The sequence below is a fragment of the Neocloeon triangulifer genome, unplaced genomic scaffold, assembly GCF_031216515.1.
Source record: "Neocloeon triangulifer isolate White Clay Creek 2 clone unplaced genomic scaffold, ASM3121651v1 ptg000022l, whole genome shotgun sequence".
NCBI lineage: Eukaryota > Metazoa > Arthropoda > Insecta > Ephemeroptera > Baetidae > Neocloeon > Neocloeon triangulifer.
This window is the reverse complement of record NW_026775562.1, coordinates 6,396,004-6,421,227: the sequence shown is the minus strand read 5'-3', so window position 1 is coordinate 6,421,227 and position 25,224 is coordinate 6,396,004. Positions and strand designations below refer to the sequence as shown.

The 25,224-nt window shown below is 37.1% G+C and overlaps 4 protein-coding genes across 7 annotated transcripts; 2 read left to right on the top strand and 2 right to left on the bottom strand.

The window, feature by feature from the left end:
- Window positions 1–1,113: 1,113 nt before the first annotated feature.
- On the bottom strand, window positions 1,114–7,708 carry LOC132204198 (zygotic gap protein knirps-like). Its single transcript, XM_059632537.1, has 3 exons — window positions 7,461–7,708; window positions 3,247–3,324; window positions 1,114–3,139 (listed from the first exon to the last, which is right to left on the bottom strand). Exons 1-3 carry the CDS (start codon window positions 7,677–7,679, stop codon window positions 2,180–2,182), a joined length of 1,257 nt encoding a protein of 418 aa, XP_059488520.1. The 5' UTR covers window positions 7,680–7,708; the 3' UTR covers window positions 1,114–2,179.
- A 7,914-nt stretch (window positions 7,709–15,622) lies between these two features.
- LOC132204750 (peptide methionine sulfoxide reductase) lies at window positions 15,623–19,487 on the top strand. 2 transcript variants are annotated; one of them, XM_059633475.1, is made up of 5 exons: window positions 15,623–15,873; window positions 18,094–18,263; window positions 18,325–18,439; window positions 18,878–19,014; window positions 19,076–19,487. In XM_059633475.1, exons 1-5 carry the CDS (start codon window positions 15,700–15,702, stop codon window positions 19,311–19,313), a joined length of 834 nt encoding a protein of 277 aa, XP_059489458.1. In that variant the 5' UTR covers window positions 15,623–15,699; the 3' UTR covers window positions 19,314–19,487. The 2 variants fall into 2 exon arrangements, with proteins under 2 accessions (XP_059489458.1, XP_059489459.1); XM_059633476.1 differs by lacking the exon at window positions 15,623–15,873 and adding an exon at window positions 16,794–17,009.
- A 10-nt stretch (window positions 19,488–19,497) lies between these two features.
- Window positions 19,498–22,199, bottom strand: LOC132204748 (prolyl 3-hydroxylase OGFOD1). 2 transcript variants are annotated; one of them, XM_059633471.1, is made up of 9 exons: window positions 21,996–22,199; window positions 21,631–21,825; window positions 21,265–21,573; window positions 21,094–21,210; window positions 20,947–21,038; window positions 20,753–20,887; window positions 20,506–20,696; window positions 20,012–20,342; window positions 19,498–19,741 (listed from the first exon to the last, which is right to left on the bottom strand). In XM_059633471.1, the coding sequence occupies exons 2-9, from the start codon at window positions 21,803–21,805 to the stop codon at window positions 19,535–19,537; spliced, it is 1,557 nt and encodes a 518-aa protein (XP_059489454.1). In that variant the 5' UTR covers window positions 21,806–21,825; window positions 21,996–22,199; the 3' UTR covers window positions 19,498–19,534. The 2 variants fall into 2 exon arrangements, with proteins under 2 accessions (XP_059489454.1, XP_059489453.1); XM_059633470.1 differs by having other exon boundaries at window positions 21,265–21,576; window positions 21,996–22,192.
- A 173-nt stretch (window positions 22,200–22,372) lies between these two features.
- Window positions 22,373–24,800, top strand: LOC132204749 (GATOR complex protein NPRL2). 2 transcript variants are annotated; one of them, XM_059633474.1, is made up of 9 exons: window positions 22,373–22,466; window positions 22,833–22,986; window positions 23,040–23,131; window positions 23,185–23,341; window positions 23,397–23,526; window positions 23,574–23,808; window positions 23,866–23,996; window positions 24,179–24,348; window positions 24,410–24,800. In XM_059633474.1, the coding sequence occupies exons 2-9, from the start codon at window positions 22,843–22,845 to the stop codon at window positions 24,584–24,586; spliced, it is 1,236 nt and encodes a 411-aa protein (XP_059489457.1). In that variant the 5' UTR covers window positions 22,373–22,466; window positions 22,833–22,842; the 3' UTR covers window positions 24,587–24,800. The 2 variants fall into 2 exon arrangements, with proteins under 2 accessions (XP_059489457.1, XP_059489456.1); XM_059633473.1 differs by having other exon boundaries at window positions 22,422–22,661.
- Window positions 24,801–25,224: the final 424 nt, after the last annotated feature.

Genomic DNA, 25,224 nt, shown 5'->3' with positions numbered 1-25,224 from the left:
TCATAGCTTCAGTAATGTAAAATGTTACTTCGAAGTTGGAATCTTTGGTTTGAACCATTGTATAATTATTATTATTTATTGTTTTGCTTATCTTTTATTGACATGTTGTATAATTTCCATTGATCCATTTCATCCTAATGAATCAACGATAACGTTTAAAACGTTCCAAAACGATTATTTGTTCTGATTTAATTAGCCTAGCTCATTTAGAATGATTAACAATCCGCTGTAAATATCACTAAAAACTGTCTGAAGACTTTAAAATGTTTTATTTTGCAACTTTAATATGTTTCCAACCAAAACACCAAGTTAATGATTCATTAAAATTTAGCCTTTTAGCACCCAGCAACAAACTGAAAAGGCGCAAATCCGCTTGGAAATTGAGTAACTCACAATTGGAGCCTCTCGCGCGCCGTTAATTAAAACGCGAACTTTTCACCTTGCGCCGACGCTATGCACAGAGCAGCTAATTTCGCGCAAAACGCGCGGCCGAGGGGAAAAAGCACGTCTCGGAAATATGCGCGCGATAAATTTTATTGCTTCTCAGGAGGATAAATCAAAACACACTCAATTTTTCATGCGAATGAAAAGCAGCACGACCGGCCTGAGAATTGAAGCGGCGCTCCATTCACGTGTGATATCTGCCAATTAAAAACTTATATATACTCTACTGTATTTGGGCATAAATGTGGATATGCTAAACTCTGTCGGCGCATTAAAATCGAATTACAGATCGAATGCATTTATTTTGTAAGAAGTGCACTTCCACTTACTTACTTGCTCTTTTATTATACAATCGAACACGGCGGTGCTCCTCTCGTGTTGTCGTTAGTCTCGAAAATTGCAGCCGCGCCGCTACTTTTCTTTTGATCGTGTGCGCGCTCCGGCGCATGCAAATAAACTACTGCATTCTGTGTGTGTTGAATTCATTTGCATTTCGATTATATTCAGTCGCGCGATTTGAAAAATTGCTTCTCTTGCTTGCATTGTGTGTGGAGAGTTGCCTCACTCTCTGCGGCACGCTAATAATTTGTGATTAATTGGAAAATTATTTATTTATTTATTGATTTAGATGTGCATGCGTGGAATTGAAACAGGTTTTTTTGAGCTGAAATAGATATAATTTTTATTTTTCTTCCTGTACTTCTTAGTTGTTGAGCAATAAAAGCATTTTCAAAGGAAGAGCTCTTTTTCGATCGTTCAACCGGCCTATCTTTCTCTCATATATTTATAATCTTGGAGTAACACATTAATTACATACAATATTGATGCAATTATAAATGCAATGATACACTCTTGGCTGATTCGCGCAAGATTTTAAAACAACATTAACAAAGTAACACTGGCCTGTTTCACTGGCATAATTATGCGTATAAAACAAATAAATTAAACCGTACATAAAATGATATATAGAGTAACTTACATACATAATTATTATGACAAGTCGGCGCCACGGTAACAAACAAAATTTATAACAACCACGACAGAGTTAAGATTCATCAGTTTTTAATAAAAAGACCTTCATCTTTTTATTCCATTGTGGCTATGATATTAAATATCCAACTTTAGTTTACCATTCGAAATTTAGAATCTTTTTAACAAGATTTTCTCGGAAATTCCAATTCGTTTTAGTTTTGAATGAGTGCGTTGATTTTTTAGGATAGTTTTGATTCAAATTTTACAATTTTGGTTAATTTTTTTAACCAATCAGAGAAAATGGGACAAAAAAAATGATTGATTACATTTTAAATAGCGATAATTATAATAAACTGTCAATTAAAAACTGATGAATATGAACGCTGCTCTGGAGACAGTTTTTGCAGTTCCCTGAACTGTGCCATTGTTAAATACAATGTAGGAGAGCATTTTATGTGATTTATGGACACAACCGCGCGCGAGTATTGGACAGACATTCTTTTTATTCAATTACAGTTTCAAGAAATGAGACTGTTTTGGGAGACTGGTGTGGCAAGTATTAAATATATATTATATACGGTGTTTGATTTGTGCATAGATTTGTGTATAGTCTGGAATTTTGTGGCTTTTTTGAGTAAATGTAAAATTTTCTTTAGATTCACACACGTGTCGTTTCTCAAGTTCACAGCCAAACGTTGAACTGCACACCATCAGAGAGACTGCCGAGAGAGCAGTAGGAACAATAATGGACGCTGCTGAGACTTCAGAGTTTGGTCGTCAGGTCGAGTGGCGTGGGCGGCTTGGCAGGTCTCAGGTCGTCGGGTGCGACCTCCTTCTTCACCTCCGCCAGACTCCTCTCCGGACTCTCCCTACGTTGCTCCGGTTGGGCCCTGGCCGACAGGTCCATCGGCAGGTCCTGGACGGGGCCCAGGGTCCTGAGCAGGGCCAGACCCGTCAGCTGACTCGTTGCAGGTTCGTCCTTGACCTTTGGCGACGAGCAGCACGAGTTGTTCCTGGACCTGGAGGAGGCGGATGAGGCGGAACTTGCAGGAGAGGGGGTCCTCATCGTTGTGGAGGGGGGCAGGACGGGCATGAAAGGGCTCTGCTTGGTCGATGAGGGGCTGAATGGGAAGAGGAAGTTCTTGTTGGAGAAGGGGGACGCCGCCAGAAAGGGCATCAGACCTGGCTGGCTGTGCGGACTGAGCATTTCGTTGGGCATCAGGGGATTCTTCCTGGTCGCCCAGAAGGCGGCCGCCGTGAAGGCTGCCAGGGAGGCCTCGTTGTTGGCGGCGGCGTTGTAGCCCGGGAAGATGGCCGAAGGTCCGACTGACCTTTGCAGCAGTGGTGGCGACTCGGACGGTTTTTTGTGCGGAGGAATCGTCGATGGACTCCAGGACGAAGAGGAGTTGTCGTTGTTGTTGGACGCCATCTTGGAATTGGACAGTTTGGACGCTGCCGTGTCACCCAGCATGCTGCTCGGCGAAGGACTCGCCTGCGGGATGGTGTTGTTGTTGTTGGATTGCTCCTGAAGGAGGCAGTGGATCTTGAACCAGTTGGACCGGCGTCCGTATCTGGAGCCACTTTTTGACATCCCCACCACCAGGCACTTTCGCAACCTGCACGCTTTGCATGATGTGCGGTTCTTCTTGTTGATCACACACTGGCCGCTATTTTTACAGTCTGAAATGCTCGACAGATTGTTGTATGTCCGCCCGAAAAAGGACTGTGAACAAAAAAAGAGAGGCCTCCAGTAAATCCCCTGGTCTTTTTCATGCTTTCTCTCGGTGAAATTTGATTCGGGATCTGATTTTGATTTGAGTTCAAACTTACTTTGCAACCTTCGCACGTGAAGGCCCCGAAGTGGAAGCCTGCTGCTGGTTCGCCGCAGACTCTGCAAAGTTGGTTCATCTGAAACAATATCAAGAAAAGTTGCCAATCTTAATATACTTTTAAAACGTTTTTATTAGAAAGAAAAAAAAATGCAAGATTGTAATTTAAATGATTTATAAACACTCATTGTTGAAAGATTTTAGTAAGAATTGAAAAGACACGTCAATAGATCGGACTTGCTTAGAAGTTTTAGAACTTTTGCAATCGAATTGATGAGGAATAACTTTTTTGGAATTGCAACAGTGCAAATTTATACAGAACCATTAAAATTATTATTTAGAAATAATATCGAACTATAAATTTTGAGAAATTTTCAATATTCTATACTTTTCAAAATTTTTAATTCTTAGCATGAATTTTATGATTTTTTAATTTTTGTTGTTGATATCTCTATGGAGGTGCTCTCGAGGCGTTCAGAAGGGTATCAAGCCTAGCGTTTTCTAATGATCGCAATCCCGCAGATGACTCTTTTGGAGCGTCTCCTGCCGCCTTGATTGCTCGCCAGGCGCTCTGGATAAATTAATTTGGCGCGCATAGAGCGTTTTTCATAGAACTCGGCCATTAAAAGACCATTTAGCGAGGCGTTTTCGCCATTTAATTATACATACACACGCTTTCTGACAAGTGGTTCAGATATATAGAGGCTGCCGAATGGAGAAAAAAAGAGAACAATAATTTCCGTTCCGAATGCACACCGCGTTCTTTTTGCACGTTTAAGAATTTATCAGCTGCGGTGCTTGCAAAAAAACACCTCTTTCTGCGCAGATTTAATATGATTATTTGACGTTGGAAACGCTGTAAGCCGCAGATTAACGTTTCTTGATTGTCTTTTAATGACCGCGAGCGAGCGTGGCAATCAACATATTATATTTCCCCACCCGCTGCACCACAGCTCAAGGTGTTGTAATACGCGCCCGAAAAATTCTCGCCTGTCCCACATGACTCGCCAAGAAGTCCACACCGCGAGCCCGTCGTTTAACGCAGCAGTAATGGCTCAATTTTTTAAATGGTCCTGAATGCAAATTCCAAAACTCTTGTTATACATTTTCTCAAAAAGGCAAGCGGGGGAAAAAATTTGGCGACTTTTTCTGGGAAAAATTATGAAATTATTAAATGGCAGGCGAATGTGTAAGTGTTGGGTGCTTTGATCCGTCTGTCGCGTTTCAACTTAATTAATATATTTATAGTTGGCGAGTCACATCTCTCAGGACGATTACGGTGCATGTTTCGGAGGAAAGCTGAATATATAAAAGTCGAGGCAACAACAGCGTGTATTATTGTATTATTCGTTAAACGACAACTGTTTCTTTGAATACCGGGAGCCAGTGCGTTTTGGAAAGCTTTGTGGGAAACCGACGAACTACATTTATTTTTATTCCTTTGATTTTTCAGCTGAATCACGGCCAAATTATGTTTGAACTGCAATTATAAGAATATAACAACTCCGCGCCAGCAGCAAGTGCAGAGCGAGGAAAAAAGGAAAATTAAAAGAGAGATGGCTTTTTTGAGGACGAGTCGCGGCGCTCTGCCTTATTCAAACCGTGCCCGAAAATCTCATTCCGCTCAACTGCTGGCAATAATCGCCAAAACACACCGCGCGACACGGCGCGATACTGACTTTCATATTTTCTCGGAAAAAGCTACAAAACGTGCAGCATTAGGAGAAAAAATGTAGATCTGCTGCTAATCTCTGTTGTTCACAAAATCAGCTTTACAAGTTGGGTGACTTACGGAACAGCATTTTCGCTATTCAGTAAGATTTTTGTAGTGCAATTGAAAGCAAAAGGTGCATGAAGAGTTCGTTGAACTTTAAATCTTCATAGTTAATGCAAACAATAGGACATTTTATGACTTAAAATGGAAAAAAAGTACTTCTAGAAATTGGAAATTTAAAAAACTGACGAAGTCTAAAAAAGTAAAGCAATTAAGATTATGAGCATGGTTTAAGAGAGCTTTAAATGCAAAAGAGAAGTAATTCACTCCAATTGGCTATTTCAAAATGTTTTAGACTTTTTTGTTTATGTCCAATCAGACCAAAAGGTTTTTAAGAGACATTTTTATTTAATTATAGCTGATTTTAACAGGTAATAATGCGAGATTTTAAAGAAAAAAACACCAAAATATTTTCAGTTTTGAAAAGTGATTCCATATTTCCACGCGATTGTATTTTGACTTGGGGAATATACCTGATGAAATAAACTGCAAAGCAAGGAGTAAAATACCAAAAATTGAATTAAAAAAAAAAGGTTTCATTTCACACAAGTCAATTTTCACATTGAAATTTTCAAACTATCTTGTGTTTTTGGAACGATTTTATTGTAACAAATAGGACTTTAAATTCTGCTACGTCGAAAATTTCCAAGATTTCAATTTGATAAGATTTGAGGGATTACTTACTGCGAAAGAAAAATTCCACATAACCATATAGAGATAACAAAAAGGAATTATATGTTAATATTATTTATAACGACCCTTTTAAAGGAGAGTGTGTCACATAATATGTGCTGAGAGATTTCCGCAAATTACCGTCGCCGACGAGCTAGAGAGTTTTATTAGAAAAGTAATGAATTTTATTGCACATTAAAAAAAAAGCGCTAGAAAAGAACTTAATGTGACACTCACACTGCACGCGGCGGGAACACATTTGTTTACGTGTCGAACTGGTTTCTTTCGTGCCCGGATATATATCGCGCGCCGCTTTTTCCCTGTAAAAAATAATCAAAAGAAAAAAATGCGCGAGGTGAGGAGATGCTCCTAAACGGCGTGAAATCTACTCTGATTTGTATTCTTCTCAAGACGGCGGAAACAACACACGAGAAAATAAATAATCGACTCCATCTGTGTGGAAATGAATGACGGCTATTTCACGCTGCTTATTCTCTCTCACACTCGTATACCACCTACACGTTTCACAGATAGAAGAAGAAGAAGAAGTGTAGCGTGATGAAGCTCACACCTTTCTTCACGCTACTCGCGTCCAATTAAACGTGTATACGTTAATCTGAAATTGGAGTTGAGTGAAATTGCTCAAGAGCAGCTCGGCCATTAAGTGAATTGAAATAATACTCTGTGCGCGTCTCTCTCTCTATGATAATTAACTGCACACACCACACATTATTATAATCCTCTCTAAGTGCCGGTTATTTCTTGAGAAAATAAATAAATAAATACAAGTGTTGAGCCTCGATACGAGAGAGAGAAGGAGAGACGATTGGGTGTATAAAATAATAAAAGGAAATAAGCAAATCGAGGCTGGGAGAACAATATGATTTTTTATATACGCAGGTCATATCTGCCAATTACATTTGGTTGAAACAAAAGACCCACCCCTCTTATCAAGATCACATGTCAATCAAAATTAAAATTGCACACAATGAAATATTAAAGTTCATTTATAGACCGATTTGTATATGTTGCATGTTGATTTTGATTATTTTGTTCTACACTTTTGAAATTAATTTAAACTTAAAACCGAATCAAATATAAAAATGCAATGTTTTGAAAGATTTCTTTCGGGCCAAACAAAAAATTCTGTTGAAATAGTTTTCTTCAAAATTAAAATTAAGAGAATTTCATCATTGAGAAAAGTAAAAATTTTAACATAATAAAACCGAGTAAATGGGTAATATTTTAATTAACTCCTTATCGTTTATTCAACTTGTTAAAAGTCTGAAATTATTCGTCTAAATATTGGAAAATGAAAGAATTTAAATTATACCTATAATTTCAAATTTAATTTCGATCTACATAACCCTCAAACAATACAAATTGTTAATTTAATCAATAATAATATGAAAGCAGCTGTGCAAACTTGTCTTGGTAAGTTTTTTTCAACCAACTAACTGATGACGATGAGCTCACAATTGGTTCAAATGATTTTGTTGGCGATTAATTTCTACATTTCTATCACTTCGGTGGATAATATAACAATATTCTTAATGATCATTTTTTTGTTTAGTAAATGAATAAATCTATTTTTATTATGAGAATTTTTTAACTAAACTTTCTAGAGTAAAATTGCTCAATACATCATGAAATAAACAATCCGATGAGAAATGTTTTTTTAATTCATATTTAAATAAATGTCAATCTCGTTGTTTTTAAATTTAAACCAATAAAAAAATTTGAAATTCGAAACAAAGAGTTTAACTTACTACGTCTGACGTGTTGGTGGCGTTAGAGAAGGGGTGTTGGTTGGGGTTGGCGGGGGCTGCTGCCGAGAGGAGGGTGCGCTGGGTGTGCAGGCGCTCCCACCAAAGGAGCTGCTGCTGAGGTGAGAGGAAGGGCTGCTCGCTCAGCTCCGCATTGCTCAAAGAGTCCATTCGGAGGGTCTTTGGTGTGTCGAGGCCTGCTTCACATACTGCACTAACCATAAGCTACGGACGGCATTCCAGCCGAGAGCGACGAGCCAGAAAGAAAGATGCAGCACTGGATCAGCCGCCGCCGCCGCATGAGATCATCTCTCCGCGTAGAGGGGAGCATCTTCTTCTCAGGTGGGACGGACGCACCACGAGAAACGCCGCTCGGGAGGTGGAGACACAAATCTTCCACTTTTCTCATTCCATATCGCGCGCGCACATTTTTGCCCTTTTCCGTTTCTTTCTTTTTTCCCCAATTCCCTCGCCCGCGGCTTATTGGCAGCTGCCGCGCGACCTGCCCTGGGCCATCTCCCGCCCAATTTTACTGCTGCTCAAATCAAGTGCAAAAATTTGCACCTTCGATGTTTGATCTGGATTTTTCCCGAATACTCCAAAAATTCGTGAACTATAAAAATAATAGCAAAATTGACTACTGAACACGAATTATATACATTATCAGGACTATTTGAATATTGATCCATTTGAATCAATCAATTTTTTTTCAAAAATTACTCATAACTGACAAAATTAAGACTTAATACTATTTTCAGAACAAAATAAGGAATGCCCAACGAATTTTCAATGGCCGACTCTTTTCTGTGGGGAGATTTCAATGAACGAAGCTTTTGGTGATTTTTAGATGGCGCTCCCTTTTCTTGTTGGCTCCGGAGCTTCACAAGAGTTCACAATTTTCCAGATTTTCTTCAACGTATCTGTTTTCATGTTTTAAGGAAGCAAATTTATCAAATTGACGTTTATCCTATCCCTGCAGGTATCTTAATTAAAGTGCTTCAAACTTTTTTTAAACAAGAAATGTGGTTGACCTCCCTTGCGATTAAGATTTTCGAGTTCTTCCTTCCTATCAAAGGGACAAATTCAGCATTGGTGTCCGATAATTAAATTTAATTTTTACAGACTTACGTCAAGAAAAATTAGTATATAAAAATCTCATCGGTTAATTTGGAAATTTTTACGACCAAAATCCATATTGGCCGAAAGTATACAAATCTTAATAGTTAAAATTTCAAAAGTTTTAAATCTAGTCTGTGCATTTACGTTGTCGCGTGACAGGCCCGAACCCCAAAACGTTTATTTAATATTTATTCTCCATTCAAATACAATTAAATCAAAGTACATATTAAAATTAAGTAAAACGTCGCTAGTTTCTGAGCCCTGGCGCCTCGACAAGACAAGTGATTTTTTTTTAACAAAAATTTCGTACTTTGGCTGTAGCAAAATATAGCAGACGTACAATTTCCACTAACAATTACAGCAAAATTTAATAAATCACAATAATGTTAATTTTCAACACCATCAGAATTCCTCAATCTTGAAGTTGAATGAAAAAATAAATGCGTACATTGATGTGGGCAAAACCGATTATTCGGGGAGGTTTTTGATGGCCCAGAAATGAAGTCTGCTGCTGACCCGCGCGATCTCCAACTCCGATCGGGGAGAGACTGAAAAAATCGCGTCCATAACCAGCTCCAGAGAAACATTTCGAGGCGTATGCGTTATTTATAAATAGTATAATTATGAAATTGGATAAAAATTACTTGAGTTCTACCGCGTTTCTTACTTTAAGACAGATTGGAAATTTTTGCAGATAAATAAAGCAATATAGAGATTTCTGTAACTGTAGATCATTCAATTCAAGTTTGATATTTAAATATAGAAATAATTTTTCATTAGTCGAATGAAAACAATTAGCATAATCTTGCTTTGTATTTGCTGTGACAGTTTTTGCGCAAGACATCTCAATTTTATTTCCTTTGAAATCCAAGGTAGGCAACCATTGGGAACAGCCGCGCCCAGCAGGTTGCCTGCATTTGAAATGCGCGCGAGTCGCTTTGTTTTACAGGAAGTGTGTGTGTTCCTTTTCAAAATCTTCGCCTTTTTTTCCTTTATCGAGCATGGCCCTTGTTTGCTTGAATAAGATGTGCAGAATCATTGGAGAATAATAAAAGAGCCTCCAAGTACGCGCGACATTCAAGGGCATATATCATTTCATATCCAAGCAAGCAAGTGCTACATCCAAAGCGGTATTGTGCCCCGCGTGCTACTTTGATTGAGCTCGCAGCAAATCCTCTTCCATAATAAGTCGATCGTTGCTTCATTTTCCTCGGCTCGCAAGTCTCGAATAAAAAAGAATCACAATCGTGTATTTCGAACTGCACAACAATGGCCGTTATACAAAAATGATGCGAATAAAATCGTTTCCATTCAGGCCTATTTGTCGATCTTGATAGTGGCCAAGTTATGAATAAGGCAGAGTGCTTATGAACAAGTATGGAATTCAAGTGAGATATGTGTGCGGAAAAGAAAATATTAAAATAACACAGATCTAGAAATTTACGTCGTTTGAAAAAAAAATGAGGAACCCTTGCGTTTGACTGATTATATGGATATCGATTTCAGACTACAAAACTAACTTGCACAAAATGTTAATTAAATTCTTCTCACTGTTAGATTTTTTGAGGAAAATGCAATTAAAGTAAAAAAAAAACTTAGTTTGCTATAATTGGCTGATATTCCTTGATTTTAAATAAATTAATTTATTTTGATAATATCCTTATTCACTTGTAAGAAACAAATTTTCATGTAACAATTGAAAATCATTCCTAAAATATGCTAGAATAATTAATTTTCAAATTTATTCCTAACGAAGAAGATTGGTTAAAAGCGTTTGGAACACCTGATTAATATTAAATTATTATTATTTAAAGAAAAACTTTTCCCTGAAAAAATGGGAATTTAGATTTGCTGAAACTATTCGGACGCTTAAAATGCGACGAGGAAATAATTTTTGTTATATTTTTTACGGGCTCCAAAAAGATGCCCCTTTGCTCGGCCTCCATTTACGCAAGACACTTAAAAACGTCGTTACTCGTTCAGAGCCCACGTGCATTTATTACACGCGGTTGCCTAGAAGCAGTCAATTGTTGGGCAGAAATAATAAAATCACTCGCGTACGTGAGTAACAATGCAGGCGGAGCTGAGATTTATGACGGTCTCCACGAGGCGAGACCGTGCAAATTAAAAATGAGTGTAGAAATGAAGATCCTTCCTAAAAAGGAATTCACTCAGTCGACAATTTGGTTAGTTTATAAAGTCTTTCGTCCATTTAAATTTATAATAAAATTAAGTTCATGTTTTGCTTGAATTCTTTTATTCTTAAATTTACAACTCCAATGTTTAATACAGAAGATAATTTGATTCGAAAAGTCAGGCTTTCAGGATTTAAGTAATGAAGCTTGCAATTAAATTCTTCTTTGTTGTCACAATTCTGTTCGGACGTTTCTCTTGGCCCCTGGTTTTTGCCAAATGTTTCTTTCAAATTTTGTAAATATTTTTTTTTTCAATTAATGGGACTTAATTTGTGAATAATATTTTGAATCTGCATCGCAAACCTCCATTGTTATCTCAGAATGAATTTAAAAGTGAATTAAAATAATAAAAACGTTTTCACGCAACTCTTCGAGGGAATCCAAGTTATTAGCATGCCGCGCGTTTTTAGAAAGCTTCACTTAATAGTGTCCATTTCACACGCATTCTGTTTGTCCATGGAGAGGCATATAATTATATTATCAAGAGCAAATCAGTGCATCGCGTTTCGATTCGGACGCATCGACGTGTGCACGTCAAGAGTGGCGCAAATTAAATACAAATTGATTCGCTCCTCTCAATAGGCATTAGAGTTAATTTATGCGTAATTGTGAAAAGCCAGCGCGTTCGCGTCCATTCGAGTCTCGCTGCTATAGTTCACGAGAGAATAATTAGGTGACTTGCAAATCGAAATCGTACAAAACGCGCCGAGAGCCTTAATTTTTCTTATTCCCGCGGCCCTGCGTGCGTTTTGTTCGACCGCCGCCAATTATCGATTCAACATTCCATCGCACCTGTCAACTATTAACCAAATCTATTGACACACCCATAGCGGATCCAAAAATATGCAATTTTTGCAAATTTTCAATAAAATAAAAAGAGAGAGTTTAATTAAAATTATTTATTCACTCGGATATTGAATTGAAAAAGAGCTTTCAAAAGAAGTCTGCGGTGAACAAAACTTAAAGTGGGGTTTTTTTTACACCAAAAACAAATTCTTCAAAAGCTAGCCCGTTTTTGTTGTTTTCCAAACGCCCCATCAAAGCCTCCCTTCTCTCAGATAATTTATTTAAAATAAAATTAATAAATTACCAGTTGCGTAATTCAATAACATTGTTCTTATATCTCAGAATGACTGTATCTTTTCATGTGATGCTATAATTATGCAAAAAAAAAAAAAAAATGGCGTTGTGAAAATCAAAATTGGTTCAGCGTGGGGGGGTGTCTCACAATGTCCTAAAGACAATGTCCTAAAGACAATGTCCTAACAGAAAATGTCCTAACGGATAATATCCTAAAGAAAATGTCCTACAGAAAATATCCTAAAGAAAATGTCCTACAGAAAATATCCTAAAGAAAATGCCCTAAAATTAAGAATTGAAAATGTCCTAACAGAAAATATCCTAACGCTTGAAAATTATGACAAGTCATAAGTCATGTGCAAAAAAATTTAATTTCACCCTTTCATGTAATTTTGCACCAAAATTTATCCTGATTCAAAATATTTTACGCTTCATACAACTAGAGTCTTTATCGGAAAATATACATATTTAGACTTTTGAACTAATTTTAGTAATTTTAGGCTTTTGTAATGACTCAAATATTTTTTTCTTCGCTTTTGCTACGGGTAGTTGAGAAATATAGCTATTAATCTTTCTTCTAGACAATAGTCTCAAAGAATTTCGTAAAAATCTTCAGGCAATGGTATTTTTGTTTCCTACGAAAAAGTTTACCTAAAAATATCATTCAATTTTTTTTCAAGACAAAAAATATGAAAAATTATAATTGAAAATATTCGTTAAATTTATTTTCAATAATAAGTTGTAGTAATAATGGGGGAGATTCAATAGACTTAGGACTTAGCTCTCCCGGGAAAAAAGATATCCCGGGATAAATCAAAAGGGATAAAATTTATGCTTCTGTCCCGGGTTAAATATTTTTTGTCCCGCCTTCAATTTTTTGTCCCCAAGTCATTGGGGGATATCTTTTCTTAGCCCCCTCTACGGGATAAATATTTAACCCGCGCTAAAATCAAATCAGCTGGTAATTAAAAGGTCGTCAACATGCTCGCAAACTTTTTAGATTTTTTGGCCAATTGCAATGAACAAAAAACTTAATTTTTCAAGTCAGAATTTTGTGAGGATCATGGAAATGAAGGCAAAATTGAAATCCAAAGCTAACACAAAAATCTGTATCTAACTTAATTTAAAATTGCATATTTATTTTGCTCAGAAATTTCTAAAGACCTCTTCATCAAAGCGAAATTATGCAAGGATTTTTTCTTTTGAAATTTTTTGCACGTGAAATTTCAAATTTCTCAACTCTGAAAAATTAAAATTCTCAAGCTTATTTTTTATTTGTAGATAAATTAAATTCGCCAATTTTTTTTTAAATACACTTAACAAATAAAAAAGGAAAAAAAAAATTAGTGAACGTGAAAAAGTAAAAGAAAAAAGAATTTGCTTTTCTTTCATCTAAAAATTCACCACAAAACGACTACAAAATACTCCAAGTTGACTACAAATTCACTCCAAAACGACTCCAAAACGACTCCAAGTTGACTACAAATTCACTACAAAACGACTACAAAAAATACTCCAAGTTGACTACAAATTCACTACAAAACGACTACAAAAATACTCCAAGTTGACTACAAATTCTCTCCAAAACGACTCCAAGTTGACTACAAATTCACTACAAAACGGCTACAAACGACTCCAAGTTGACTACAAATTCACTCCAAAACGACTCCAAAACGACTCCAAGTTGACTACAAATTCACTACAAAACGACTACAAAAAATACTCCAAGTTGACTACAAATTCACTACAAAACGACTACAAAAATACTCCAAGTTGACTACAAATTCTCTCCAAAACGACTCCAAGTTGACTACAAATTCACTACAAAACGGCTACAAACGACTCCAAGTTGACTACAAATTCACTCCAAAACGACTCCAAAACGACTCCAAGTTGACTACAAATTCACTACAAAACGACTACAAAAAATACTCCAAGTTGACTACAAATTCACTACAAAACGACTACAAAAATACTCCAAGTTGACTACAAATTCTCTCCAAAACGACTCCAAGTTGACTACAAATTCACTACAAAACGGCTACAAACGACTCCAAGTTGACTACAAATTCACTACAAAACGACTACAAAAAATACTCCAAGTTGACTACAAATTCACTACAAAACGACTACAAAAATACTCCAAGTTGACTACAAATTCTCTCCAAAACGACTCCAAGTTGACTACAAATTCACTACAAAACGGCTACAAACGACTCCAAGTTGACTACAAATTCACTCCAAAACGACTCCAAAACGACTCCAAGTTGACTACAAATTCACTACAAAACGACTACAAAAAATACTCCAAGTTGACTACAAATTCACTACAAAACGACTACAAAAATACTCCAAGTTGACTACAAATTCTCTCCAAAACGACTCCAAGTTGACTACAAATTCACTACAAAACGGCTACAAACGACTCCAAGTTGACTACAAATTCTCTCCAAAACGACTCCAAGTTGACTACAAATTCACTACAAAACGGCTACAAACGACTCCAAGTTGACTACAAATTCACTCCAAAACGACTCCAAAACGACTCCAAGTTGACTACAAATTTACTACAAAACGACTACAAAAATACACCAAGTTGACTACAAATTCACTACAAAACGACTACAAAAATACTCCAAGTTGACTACAAATTCACTCCAAAACGACTCCAAAACGACTCCAAGTTGACTACAAATTCACTACAAAACGACTACAAAAAATACTCCAAGTTGACTACAAATTCACTACAAAACGACTACAAAAATACTCCAAATTGACTACAAATTCTCTCCAAAACGACTCCAAGTTGACTACAAATTCACTACAAAACGGCTACAAACGACTCCAAGTTGACTACAAATTCACTCCAAAACGACTCCAAAACGACTCCAAGTTGACTACAAATTTACTACAAAACGACTCCAAGTTGACTACAAATTCACTACAAAACGACTCTCAAAATGCGCTAAAACACGCAAAGCTCGTTCTCCCTTCATATTTATATACCACCTCGCTTAAACATCCCAACAATTTTACCATCAATAAGCCGTCAACTATTTCGACTGTTGAACCAGCTGACCTTAATTGCTATCAATTTTGAAACAAAAAGGGCAGCCGCAAGTAATAAATAAATAAAACCAAGTCAAACATTTTCTTGACTTTGGCTGAGCTGAGTGTTCATTGCAGTTGCACTTTTGACAGCCGGCAGCCGTAGCCAGCCACTGGTTCAATACTTGATTTGATAGCAATAAGAAAAAGATTTATTTGCCCAAATTAACTTTGACGAAAAGGTATTTAAATATTTGGGAAACACTTAAGATGAAAGAAAAGCAAATTCTTTTTTCTTTTACTTTTTCACGTAACTTTGGAACGGCTTACGTTAGAAAAACGTTTTAAACTGTTCCTAACCCAAATTTTCACGCTGAACAACTTTGCTGTTTACAAAAAAGTCGTAGGCTTAAGGGAAATGTTAATTTTTGGCAATTATTTAATAAAAGTCAATTTTTGACGATGATACCCTCCTCTGATTTTTTTCGTGGTAGAAGTAAAAATGTTGCCCGTGAAATTTTACATCGACCCTGTAAATTTCAAAATGGCCATTTTCTCAGTTTTGTAGTTATCACGGACCGAAGAAGAAAAACCGTGTCCGAACATTCGATTTTGCCCGAAAAATCACATTGCATTTATTTCGGTAGTTTGGATGCATTTCGTAGATGTCTCTAGCGTGCAGAGGATGCATCATAAAGTGCATTATTTTATTCCAGACGGTTCCCAGGCAGCCGAAAGGGGAATGAATTTCGGGTGACCAGCTGGCAATTTGTTTCCTTCCGTAGTCTTTAGAGTCAGCAATGCAGAGGTGTTGGGACTTCTTCAGCTTCTTCGCCACCGTGTCGTTGGCGATTTTGCTGTTCGGCATCCGCAGTGCCCCGGTGCATCACTCGAATCCGGGAACTTCGACGCCCAAGTGCGGATTCAGCGCCGTCGAAGATGTTTTCGGAGCGTCGCCCTTCGCCGACAAGCAGGTCACTCACCTTTGACTTTGGTGTTGGCTCTAAAATTTCAACTTTCAAAGCGGTGTTTTAGAGCAGATACTAAAAGATTCCAACAATCAAAATATAACTTTTTTTTAACTTTATTCAAAGCATAAATTATTTAAGATTATTTCATATATTATATTATATATTATTTTCATTAGTTTTAATTATTTTTTGTTTTAATCTATATGTAGTATTTAAAATTTCAATTTCATATGAATTCAAGGTTATTTATTTGAAAAATGTTAATATTCTCAAAGTGAGTCTTAGAGACTTTTGAATAAGAAAACGGATAACTTGAAATTCTTTTTTTATAAAAAGAAATAGAAACTTTGTCATTTTTGTTATTATTCTAAAGGTGTTTAATTTTTTGGTCAATTTTCATAAAGACTTATTATAAAATATGGAAATAACTTTGAAGAAGTTGACACTCGAGGAGTTGATCAAGGAAATGAAGAATAGTCGGGCTTGTCCTCGTTGTAAAAATTTGTTTTTATTAAAAAAGAGCCCGTTTTGTTTTTGAATAAAAACAATTTTCTACAACGAGAACTTCTTCATTTCCATTGAAATAACTGTTTGGAATAAAATTTTGTAATTTTTAAATATAATTAGAAAGATTTTTTCTGCTTCAAATTTTTCAACTTCTGTAAAAATTACTTGTTTTATTTTTTATTGAAAACAGAGACTGTGTTGGCGCAAATTGGCATTAAATTAAAATTGTACTTTTAATTCGGCGATTTTTAGCAACATTCCAAGGTGGCAGCACGTATAATAGGCAGCAAATGAGCACCAGTATCGCACCAATTTTCCGCCAGATGTCTCTGTTTTGTTCGCCAAATTGTTCACCAAAAGTATCAAATCATCATTTTGCGCAATTCGATATTTTAGAAACATCTGGAAAACAAATGTACTGTAACAATTTAAATACTCTTGAATTGCGTAGTGATTTGAAAATAAATTTTTTAAATAAAATTTGTGCTCATTTAAAGGTAAATTTTTTACCTGCTAAATTTATCATATCTGGTGTATCGATTAAAAGTAAGGTGGGGACCCAAAACATTCCTCGTGTTACATAAGCCTTTTGACAAACCTCACTCAAGCCGAATCCACTATCCGACCTGGACGTAAGTAAATAATAGTCTCCAGTTTTGTTGTTGGATTTGACCAAGGTCAAACTATAAAATGATACTTTTAATTAAATTTAATTTTAGATGTTCTTGAAATTCTTGTTTGATAGAAAATTAATTAAATAGTGTTCCTTAAATTGTCATAAAAGTTACATAATACCTTAGAATTTTCTGCTACAATATTTAAATATTAAATTCATGAGGTGGAATTAAACGAATTAATTATTTTTTAATAAATTATAATATTATTGATTAAAGCTTTTTTTTATTTTCACTCCGCTTGTCAAAAGGCAAAGAGAGATACACGATAAAAGTGCAAACACAATTTGCGGTTTTCCTCGCTGGTATCAAGTTTTAAAATCGCCGCTTTCGTATCGTTTTTCGCCTTTTGTGAAAAACACGTCCTATTGAAATTCTGCTCGCGTGCGCGCCGCCGACTGGTCGCGCTGTTTTGGTTGAGAGCACCGACCTTAGGTCGTTTAGTTCTTCCTCCTGCAAAAATTAAGGAAGTTTGCCGTCGTTGCATCATTTAGGCCAAGGTCAAAGCAATCTTCAAATTTGTTTTTGATTTCGTTCGCGAGATTTATTTTAGTATAGCGTGACCACCAGAAATGGCCTCATTATCATAAAATCGAACTCGTTTGGCTCGGGCCGGACTGACCGGCCCAATAAAAAAACGCAGTGCGCGCATCGACCGGTCGGGCCACACAAAGTAATTCAATTAAGGCTCGTTACAGCAGTTAATTTTAATTAATGACCTCGACTATTAAACGAGAAGCGACTCGCGTTTTAATTGGCCTCGTTAATCAGTTTATGGCATTTACAAGAAAATTAATTTAAATTTATAATTCAATCAATTCAGTGAAAAACAGTAATTATTTTTCTTGGAAGTTAAATATTTTAAATAAAATTATAGAAATACGAAGGAAGAAATTAGGAGCTTGAAAATCATGAATAGTAAAACCTTTAATTTGCTAAAACAATTTTTGTATCTTTTAATTTAAATTTTTAAAACTCTTTCCAATTTTTGAATTTTTTTTAAATTATCTTTTAAATACTGATGTTTTTTTTAATTTTGCAGATAATGGGTGGAAACTTTCTGCACAAAGTGAACATTCCGTTCAAAAAGGCGACGTTCGCCTTGGGCTGCTTCTGGGCGCCCGACTCCATCTACGGGGTGGTCAAGGGCGTGTTGCGCACCAGGGTCGGATACACCGGCGGCACCAAAGTCAACCCTACGTACAGAAGCTTGTGAGTTCCTCCAAAAACTTTCGAATTTATTTTAATAATATTTTTTTTTCAATTCTCAAAGGGGAGATCACACCGAGGCCATTGACATCGATTTTGACCCAAACCAGGTCTCGTACGACAAGCTCCTGGAAGTTTTCTGGGCCAGCCACAACCCTACCTCCGCTTCAAGTAAACAGGTAAAAATTTGCGCAAATTTAGATTTTTGTTGTTGAAATTTCTGAATATAATAATTAATTAATAAAAAAAGGATAATTTAGAATTGAATTGCTGAAGATAAATTAAAAGTTTTTTTGACAAAGAAATTGACATTTGAGGAGATGATCATGGAAGTGCAGAGATTGGGCTTTTCCTCTTAACAAAAATTATTTTTATAAAAAAAATGGCTCTACCAGTTTTTGTTATGGTCTGCTGCGACCAGTGCGTTTGCTGATGATGTAGGGTAGCAGACTGTGACCAAAACTAGTAGAAGTAGAGCCATTTTGTTAAAAAATCACGGGAAAAAGCCCCATCTCTTCTCTTCCATAATTAAAAAAAAAAAGCCGTTGCCTTCTGTACCACTTATAAATTTCGGAAAATTTCAAAGATGAGCTGAATTTAATTCACGTTTTGTACAGTATTCCTCCTTCATCTATTATCATGATGACGAGCAAAAGGCAAAAGCGACCGCCACCTTGAAGGCTGAGGAGGCAAAGTCCAAGAAAACCGTCCTCACCAAAATCATCCCCGCAACCCAGTTTTACGACGCCGAAGAGTAATTTAAATTTCACTCCAGGTTTCTTTTGGTATAACTGATGATCGTTTTTTTTTTTTAGTTACCACCAAAAGTATCGATTGCAGCAGCACCACGAGCTGACCAAGTTGCTGGGCCTGAAGACCACCGAGGACCTGGTGTCGTCGCACATTGCGGCTCGGCTCAACGGCTACGTCGTCGGCCGCGCCAGTGTCAAGCAGTTTGACACGGAAGTTGCCGAACTGGGCATCGACGAAAACCTGGCCAAGGAGATCAGGAAGCTCATTCAGAGGCATGAAGGTCAAGGGCCTTTCTGCTAAAAAAACAAGTTAACATTCTTCTCTAATCTTATTTAAAACCGCTTCTCGAGGATGTACTTCAGAAAATTATATATTTACTATGTGATAGCCGATTTCATTTTTTGTGAATCAAACAAAACTTGGAACGCTCAACTTTATAAATAAAATCAAACCTCAAAGGTACAAGTAAAGAAATTGCCTTTTCATTACTTTTAGCACAAAAATATGGGATTTATTTCAAGTCATGGCATGGAGCTTTCGGAGCAAGAGCCGCTGTCTGAGGAGGGTGACGTTGGCATTTGAGTTGACCTCCGCAGCACATAGTATCGAAGTTGGATTGTGTGGAAGCCGTACTCGTACCGGCTGTTCAGGTATTTGACTGTCCTGTCCACACTTCTGCCAGCATAGACCATGCTCATTGAGTTGGCTGCCGGGCGCAAATTTAGAACCTAGAACAATAATTTCATTTCAAGCATCAAAAATGGCAAACGCAGGATGAAATAAACGCTAATTGTTCAAAGGGGATTTTTACAAAACCAGGATGCTACAAAAAAAATGAAGCTCCAAATGGTCTTTTGATCAAAAATTAAGTGCAGCATTAAAAAAAAATTCTTAGCATCAAATTAAAAGAAATTCTGATTTGTGACTATCTTTGAGTAAAATAAATCATTATTGACAGTTAATAATCGTGATGGAAGATTATCCTTTGCAAGTCACACCTCATGGGCGCCCCGTCGTGTGTTGGCAATGTAGCTGATGGTGCCGCCGACGTCCTCAGGGAAGACCTCACTGTTGAAGTGTACGTAGACGTCCAGCACCTCCAGGTTGTTTGCGTGCAGTGGGGAGACGAGCAGCGTGTAGCAGCCCTGGGACCACTGCTGCACCTCACTGTGACAAGACGGCTGCTCTTCCACGTCAGGGTCGCGCTCCTCCAGCAAGTCTAGACCAGTCATGCTGGCCAGCAACTTGAACATGGACTGACTGTGCATCAACTCTAGGAACTCTTGAAGGCGCGCCGGCAAACTAGTCTTTTCTGCCCTCTGGTAATGCCTGTGAGAAGAAAAATTGAAATCATGACATTTTTCTACACGGAACAAAAAGAATCAAATGTAAAGTTATAGAAATGATATAATTATTTAATAAACTTTAAATGAACAGTTAGATTTAAAAAGACAGACATTTTTAACTTTTTTTAGACCCCTCCGCAAATCACCTAATATTTGGTGGTCCTGTGATTTCCCATTGCACGTTCGAGTCAAGAAAGGCTTCACTCAAGTCCTGGTAGCACTCAGGAATGACAAAATTGTGCAGTTGCGCCTCCGAAGTTTGCTCAAAGTGTTGCTGAATCGAGGCCACATAGTCTTCTTGCAAATAAACAGGGTTTATGAATTTGTCCAAAGGAACCTATGAAATCACATAAAATTATAAAAAATGCAATTTTTTATTAAAATTTTACAGACCAGGGATTGCAGAGCCGTCAGTCCATTTTCAACAGGACAAATTGGTATTGTTTTGTCGCACTCAGGCGCAGACGCCACATGATACCACCCACTGATGGCCACCCTGATTTTGTCCTGATTCACAAGCTCTGATACCTGAAGATTCAAAAGTTGGAAATTATTTTCTTTCAGGGTTTGTAAAAATTGCAATTGACCTGATGGTGTGACTTTTCAGACACCTCGAAAAACAGGAACCTATTCCAGTTTGGCTGAATTGACTTGACCAGATCTCTCGGCTGGCTATTTTCTGCAAGTAAAGAATGATTATTTAAAATCCCAGTTATCCAATATAGTTCAATTACCATCAGAGTCAAAAAGATCCAGAGTTCCTCCATCTCCTTCTTTCCAATTTTTGTTCAAGTAATAAATAAATGCAATCTTTCTGGTCGAACAACGGTCATCATGGCACAGGAGATAGTCTTGACAGAAATGTTCGGGTCAACATTCGAAATTGCATTGAAATTTCAGTGTACCTGTATGTTCGTATCTTGAGCAAAAGGTGTCACATCTGTTGGTCAGGGGCAGTTTGGTCACCTCAACCAACCACTGTCGGACGTCTTCATAAAGAACTTGTTTGAACGCAGCTACGTGGGGCAGTTCAACAAGGTCGAAAGCATCTGACTGGTGAAACTGGAAGAGGTCATTGTTCTTCAGGGTGTAGTTCAGGTCGGACAGCTCGTACTTGAGGTCAGAGAGGAAGTTCTCACCGTCGACAAAGTTGTCCACAACACAGTGCTTGAACGGCGAGTTGAAGAGACGGATTTGTGGGTTTGCCTCACAATCTTCTGGAAATTCGGAAAATTTTTATTGTAAAAAATCGACAATACTGTTAAAAATACCATTGTCTTTTGCTACGGCACAGTCCTCGTTGCTCTCCCAGTTCTGAGCGAGTTTCTCGGTGCAGTTACTGAAAACTTGGTTTAAAGTGAAGGGCTCGAATTTCATGGCCTTTTTCTTGCAAGCAGTGCCTTTCTGTCCTTTCGGCCGCTTCACGCCCTTTTCACTCTCAGACATAGTTGCAAAAAGTCCTCAGCCTGAAACCAAATTATTTTGTCATTGCTTTTTTAAAAAAAATGGATATATACTGCTCGCTCGGTCGATTTTCAAAGTTGTTTTCATTGTGCAAAAAATACCAAACGAAATAAATGACATTGATTTGAAACAAAATCAGGTCGTCAAAGTACAGGGATTTGTATGTTCATACCGTGCATGGATAAGAAAAACTCGGCAATCAGCCCAAAGTTGTCTGTGTTTTGCTCCTCGTGCCGACTTTGCCGACCACAGTCGGTCTCTCGTCTCTTTTTTTCTTTTTATTTCTAGTTTAGTCCGGCTTCTGTGAAAATAAACGCAAGTCCCGTTGTCTGTGAAAATCGGCTATATGCACAAACGATTTGTGTAACACATGGGACGAATGACAGATGAAAATCAGGGTGTTAGTTAAGGAGATGCTTATTATAAACTTTATGTACCTCTAAATCAAATTATTAAGCAGAAATTGAAGAGCTTTAGTTAGAATTAAAAATTTTGAATACTTTTTTGGATGAAAATATTATAGAAAGTGATAAAAAGTGTTACAAAATAAATAGGATCTTAGAAATACTGAAACTCCTTTCTGGACGCACCAATGTTGTTGTTTTCTTCTAACGTGAAGAGCTGGTGAAGAGATTGAATTTATGTAATTTTTTTATTTCATCTTACATTTCCTCCGAGTCTGTTTTAAACGTGAAACATTCGATTTCCCTTTTCCTTTTCGCGGCTCATTCGGACGACGGTGCATTGGAAGCTGGCGAATCGCACCCAGACCCATTGTTGAAGCAAAAAAAAATGTGTTAAAAGAACACCTTTCCTCTTCTCAATCGTTTAATTTTGGGTGAGCAGACCTTTTACTTTATTTATTGTTTTTTTTCTGCTCAAGTCATACACACTTATTTACTTCTCCGATTATGTACCTTATTATTTTTTTTAATAATTATGTACATAGTTGTAATTAATTAATAATTATCAATAATATTATAAATACTAATTTCTTCGTTCCCACCAGAATTTAAATCATGCTGGACGAACCGCAGCAGCAGGTTTTGTCACCGAGAAATGACGACAGCTCCTTCTTCGAGGGCTGTGGTCGAGAGGGACCGATTCGCTGCATTTTCTTCAGCGAATTTCACCCAACAGCAGGACCCAAAATATCCTGTCAAGTATGATACTGCAAACTTAAAATGTACCAATTTCTATTAAAAATCTCTCACAGGTACCAGAGGATTTCATTTCGAAGGAAGTGTTTGACGCCGTCTCCGTCTACATCATTCCAAAGCAGCAACTTCAAAGGAGCATTTTAACAGTGTAAATTTGTTTACAATGTATTAAGGTCACTTTTTTAATTTTTAATTCTTCAGGAATGTCCTTGGCCACAAAATTACTGGCTTCCCGATAAGCATATCAAACAAAAAGTATGCTCGAAACGCATTTTACTTTAATCTGTGCTTTGTGTGCGACGCCTGGGCTCGCACGGTCCAGTACGAAGGAGTGGTGAAAAAACTGGCTGAATATCTGGTTTGCAAAATAAAATTAGATTAATTTTCTTATAAATAATTCACATCAATTTAAGATGATGATGGAATTGGAAAGCGATTTCCTCTCCAACGAACTGCGCTCGTCTTCGGACAACTGCAAACTGCCCAAAATCCTGCAGCAGATTTTGGCTGACCTAAACTCCAAGAAAATTTGCACAATAACAGGTAGATCATAATAATTTTTGTGGCTTACTAATTATTTTTGTTTGTAGAGGGAACGACGAATATGCACCTGAAAGTGGTAAAAGTGGCTGCCGACCCTCCAGCCATCCTCGACCACCAAGTTCCGATCTTCACCGTCAACGAGCAGAACTTCAAAAAGGAAATGTGGGACTTGACGACGCAGCAGGTCCTTCCGCTCATCAATGGTTTCAACCATGTTGCAAAAATTGCAGCCGAGGCCGACGTCGAGAGCAACCTCGTCAAAGCCTGTGTTCAAAATCTAGTGTAATTGAGTTATTATTGATAATCAAAACCAAACATTTCATAATAAACTTTTTACAGTTACTACGGCATTGTGCAGCTGATTCCAATTTTTCAGTACAGCAATGTGTACTGCACAACACCAGCTTTGCAAAAACTCTCCGACGACGCCCAAACGCAGGAGGAGTGTGTCAAATACGTGGCTAAGTCAGGTGTGCTTAAATATTATTAAAAGAAAAGAGCTTGCAATTATGGAGTATTTTTAAAATTATTAGAACTTGTTTTTAAAAAAAGGTTTTTGGAATCGTAATTAGATAAATTTAAAATTATTTAATCTGCCACGATTCTTGCAAACTTTTACGTTATGAAATTGATCAGTTTTGTGTCATTCCAGAAACAAACTTTCCAACAATACATGACGTCTTCACCATGTACTGCAACATGACTTATGGAACCACCCTGAAAGACTTGTGCATCAGAATCAACCCCTACTCACTTAAAATTGATGAGCAAAAACTTGTGCAATACGGACTGCTGCAGGGATACATCCGTAGAATCAATAAGGTAATTTTGAAAAATGGCAAGATTAAAAGCTTTTTTATTCATTTTTTTTTCATGATTTTAGTATCCGGTGTTTTTGGGAGGCGGTCACAGTTCAGAGTTGGCCGTCACCACCCCACTTCACCAGCAGTTCAACGGACTGCACTCTTTTGACGAGATATGTTGCACGACGGGACTTTCTGCATCCCAACTGGACCAGATTGTCGATTCCGACCCTTCGGTTTTTCTCATTTGGAAATGAAACTATGATGTGATGAATTACTTTGTAAAGACTGAGTATGAAAAAGAAACTAGATGGTCATTTTCTCGCATGAAAAATTTTATTTGTAGCGACGTAAACACTGAGCATATGTACCATACACAGTAAGAATAAAAATTTACAACAATAATATATAATTATGGCTCTGTCAATCAATATCAATTGTGGGACTTTTTATTTGAGAGTTAAAATCCTACAAAGAAATCGGTTATTTGGGTATAAAAAAACTAAACAAAGTTTCAATAAAAATTACTTCTCGAGACTGTGACAAAGAATTACAATTCGGAAATACTTTTAATTGCTCCTTACGCACACCACCGTTGAGAAAAATCAGCAGTGCACAGGACAGAACGTGAGTTTCTCACAAAAATCGCTCATTTCATATACTTTCTCTCTTCACAACCAAAAAACCAGCTCGAGAGGTTTGATTTTCGTCATGTTTTTTTTTTACTTGTTCGTCTTACAAATTTACATTGTGTACGTGTGAGTGTGTAAATGAACATCAAAGAGACTTGCGGTGAACAAACCCGCCATCGATAGCCCAAGGCGATTCTCATTAATTTTTATACAATGGAGCTTTCGCTTTTGAATTACATACCGGAGAAGTTGCAAATTTCAGA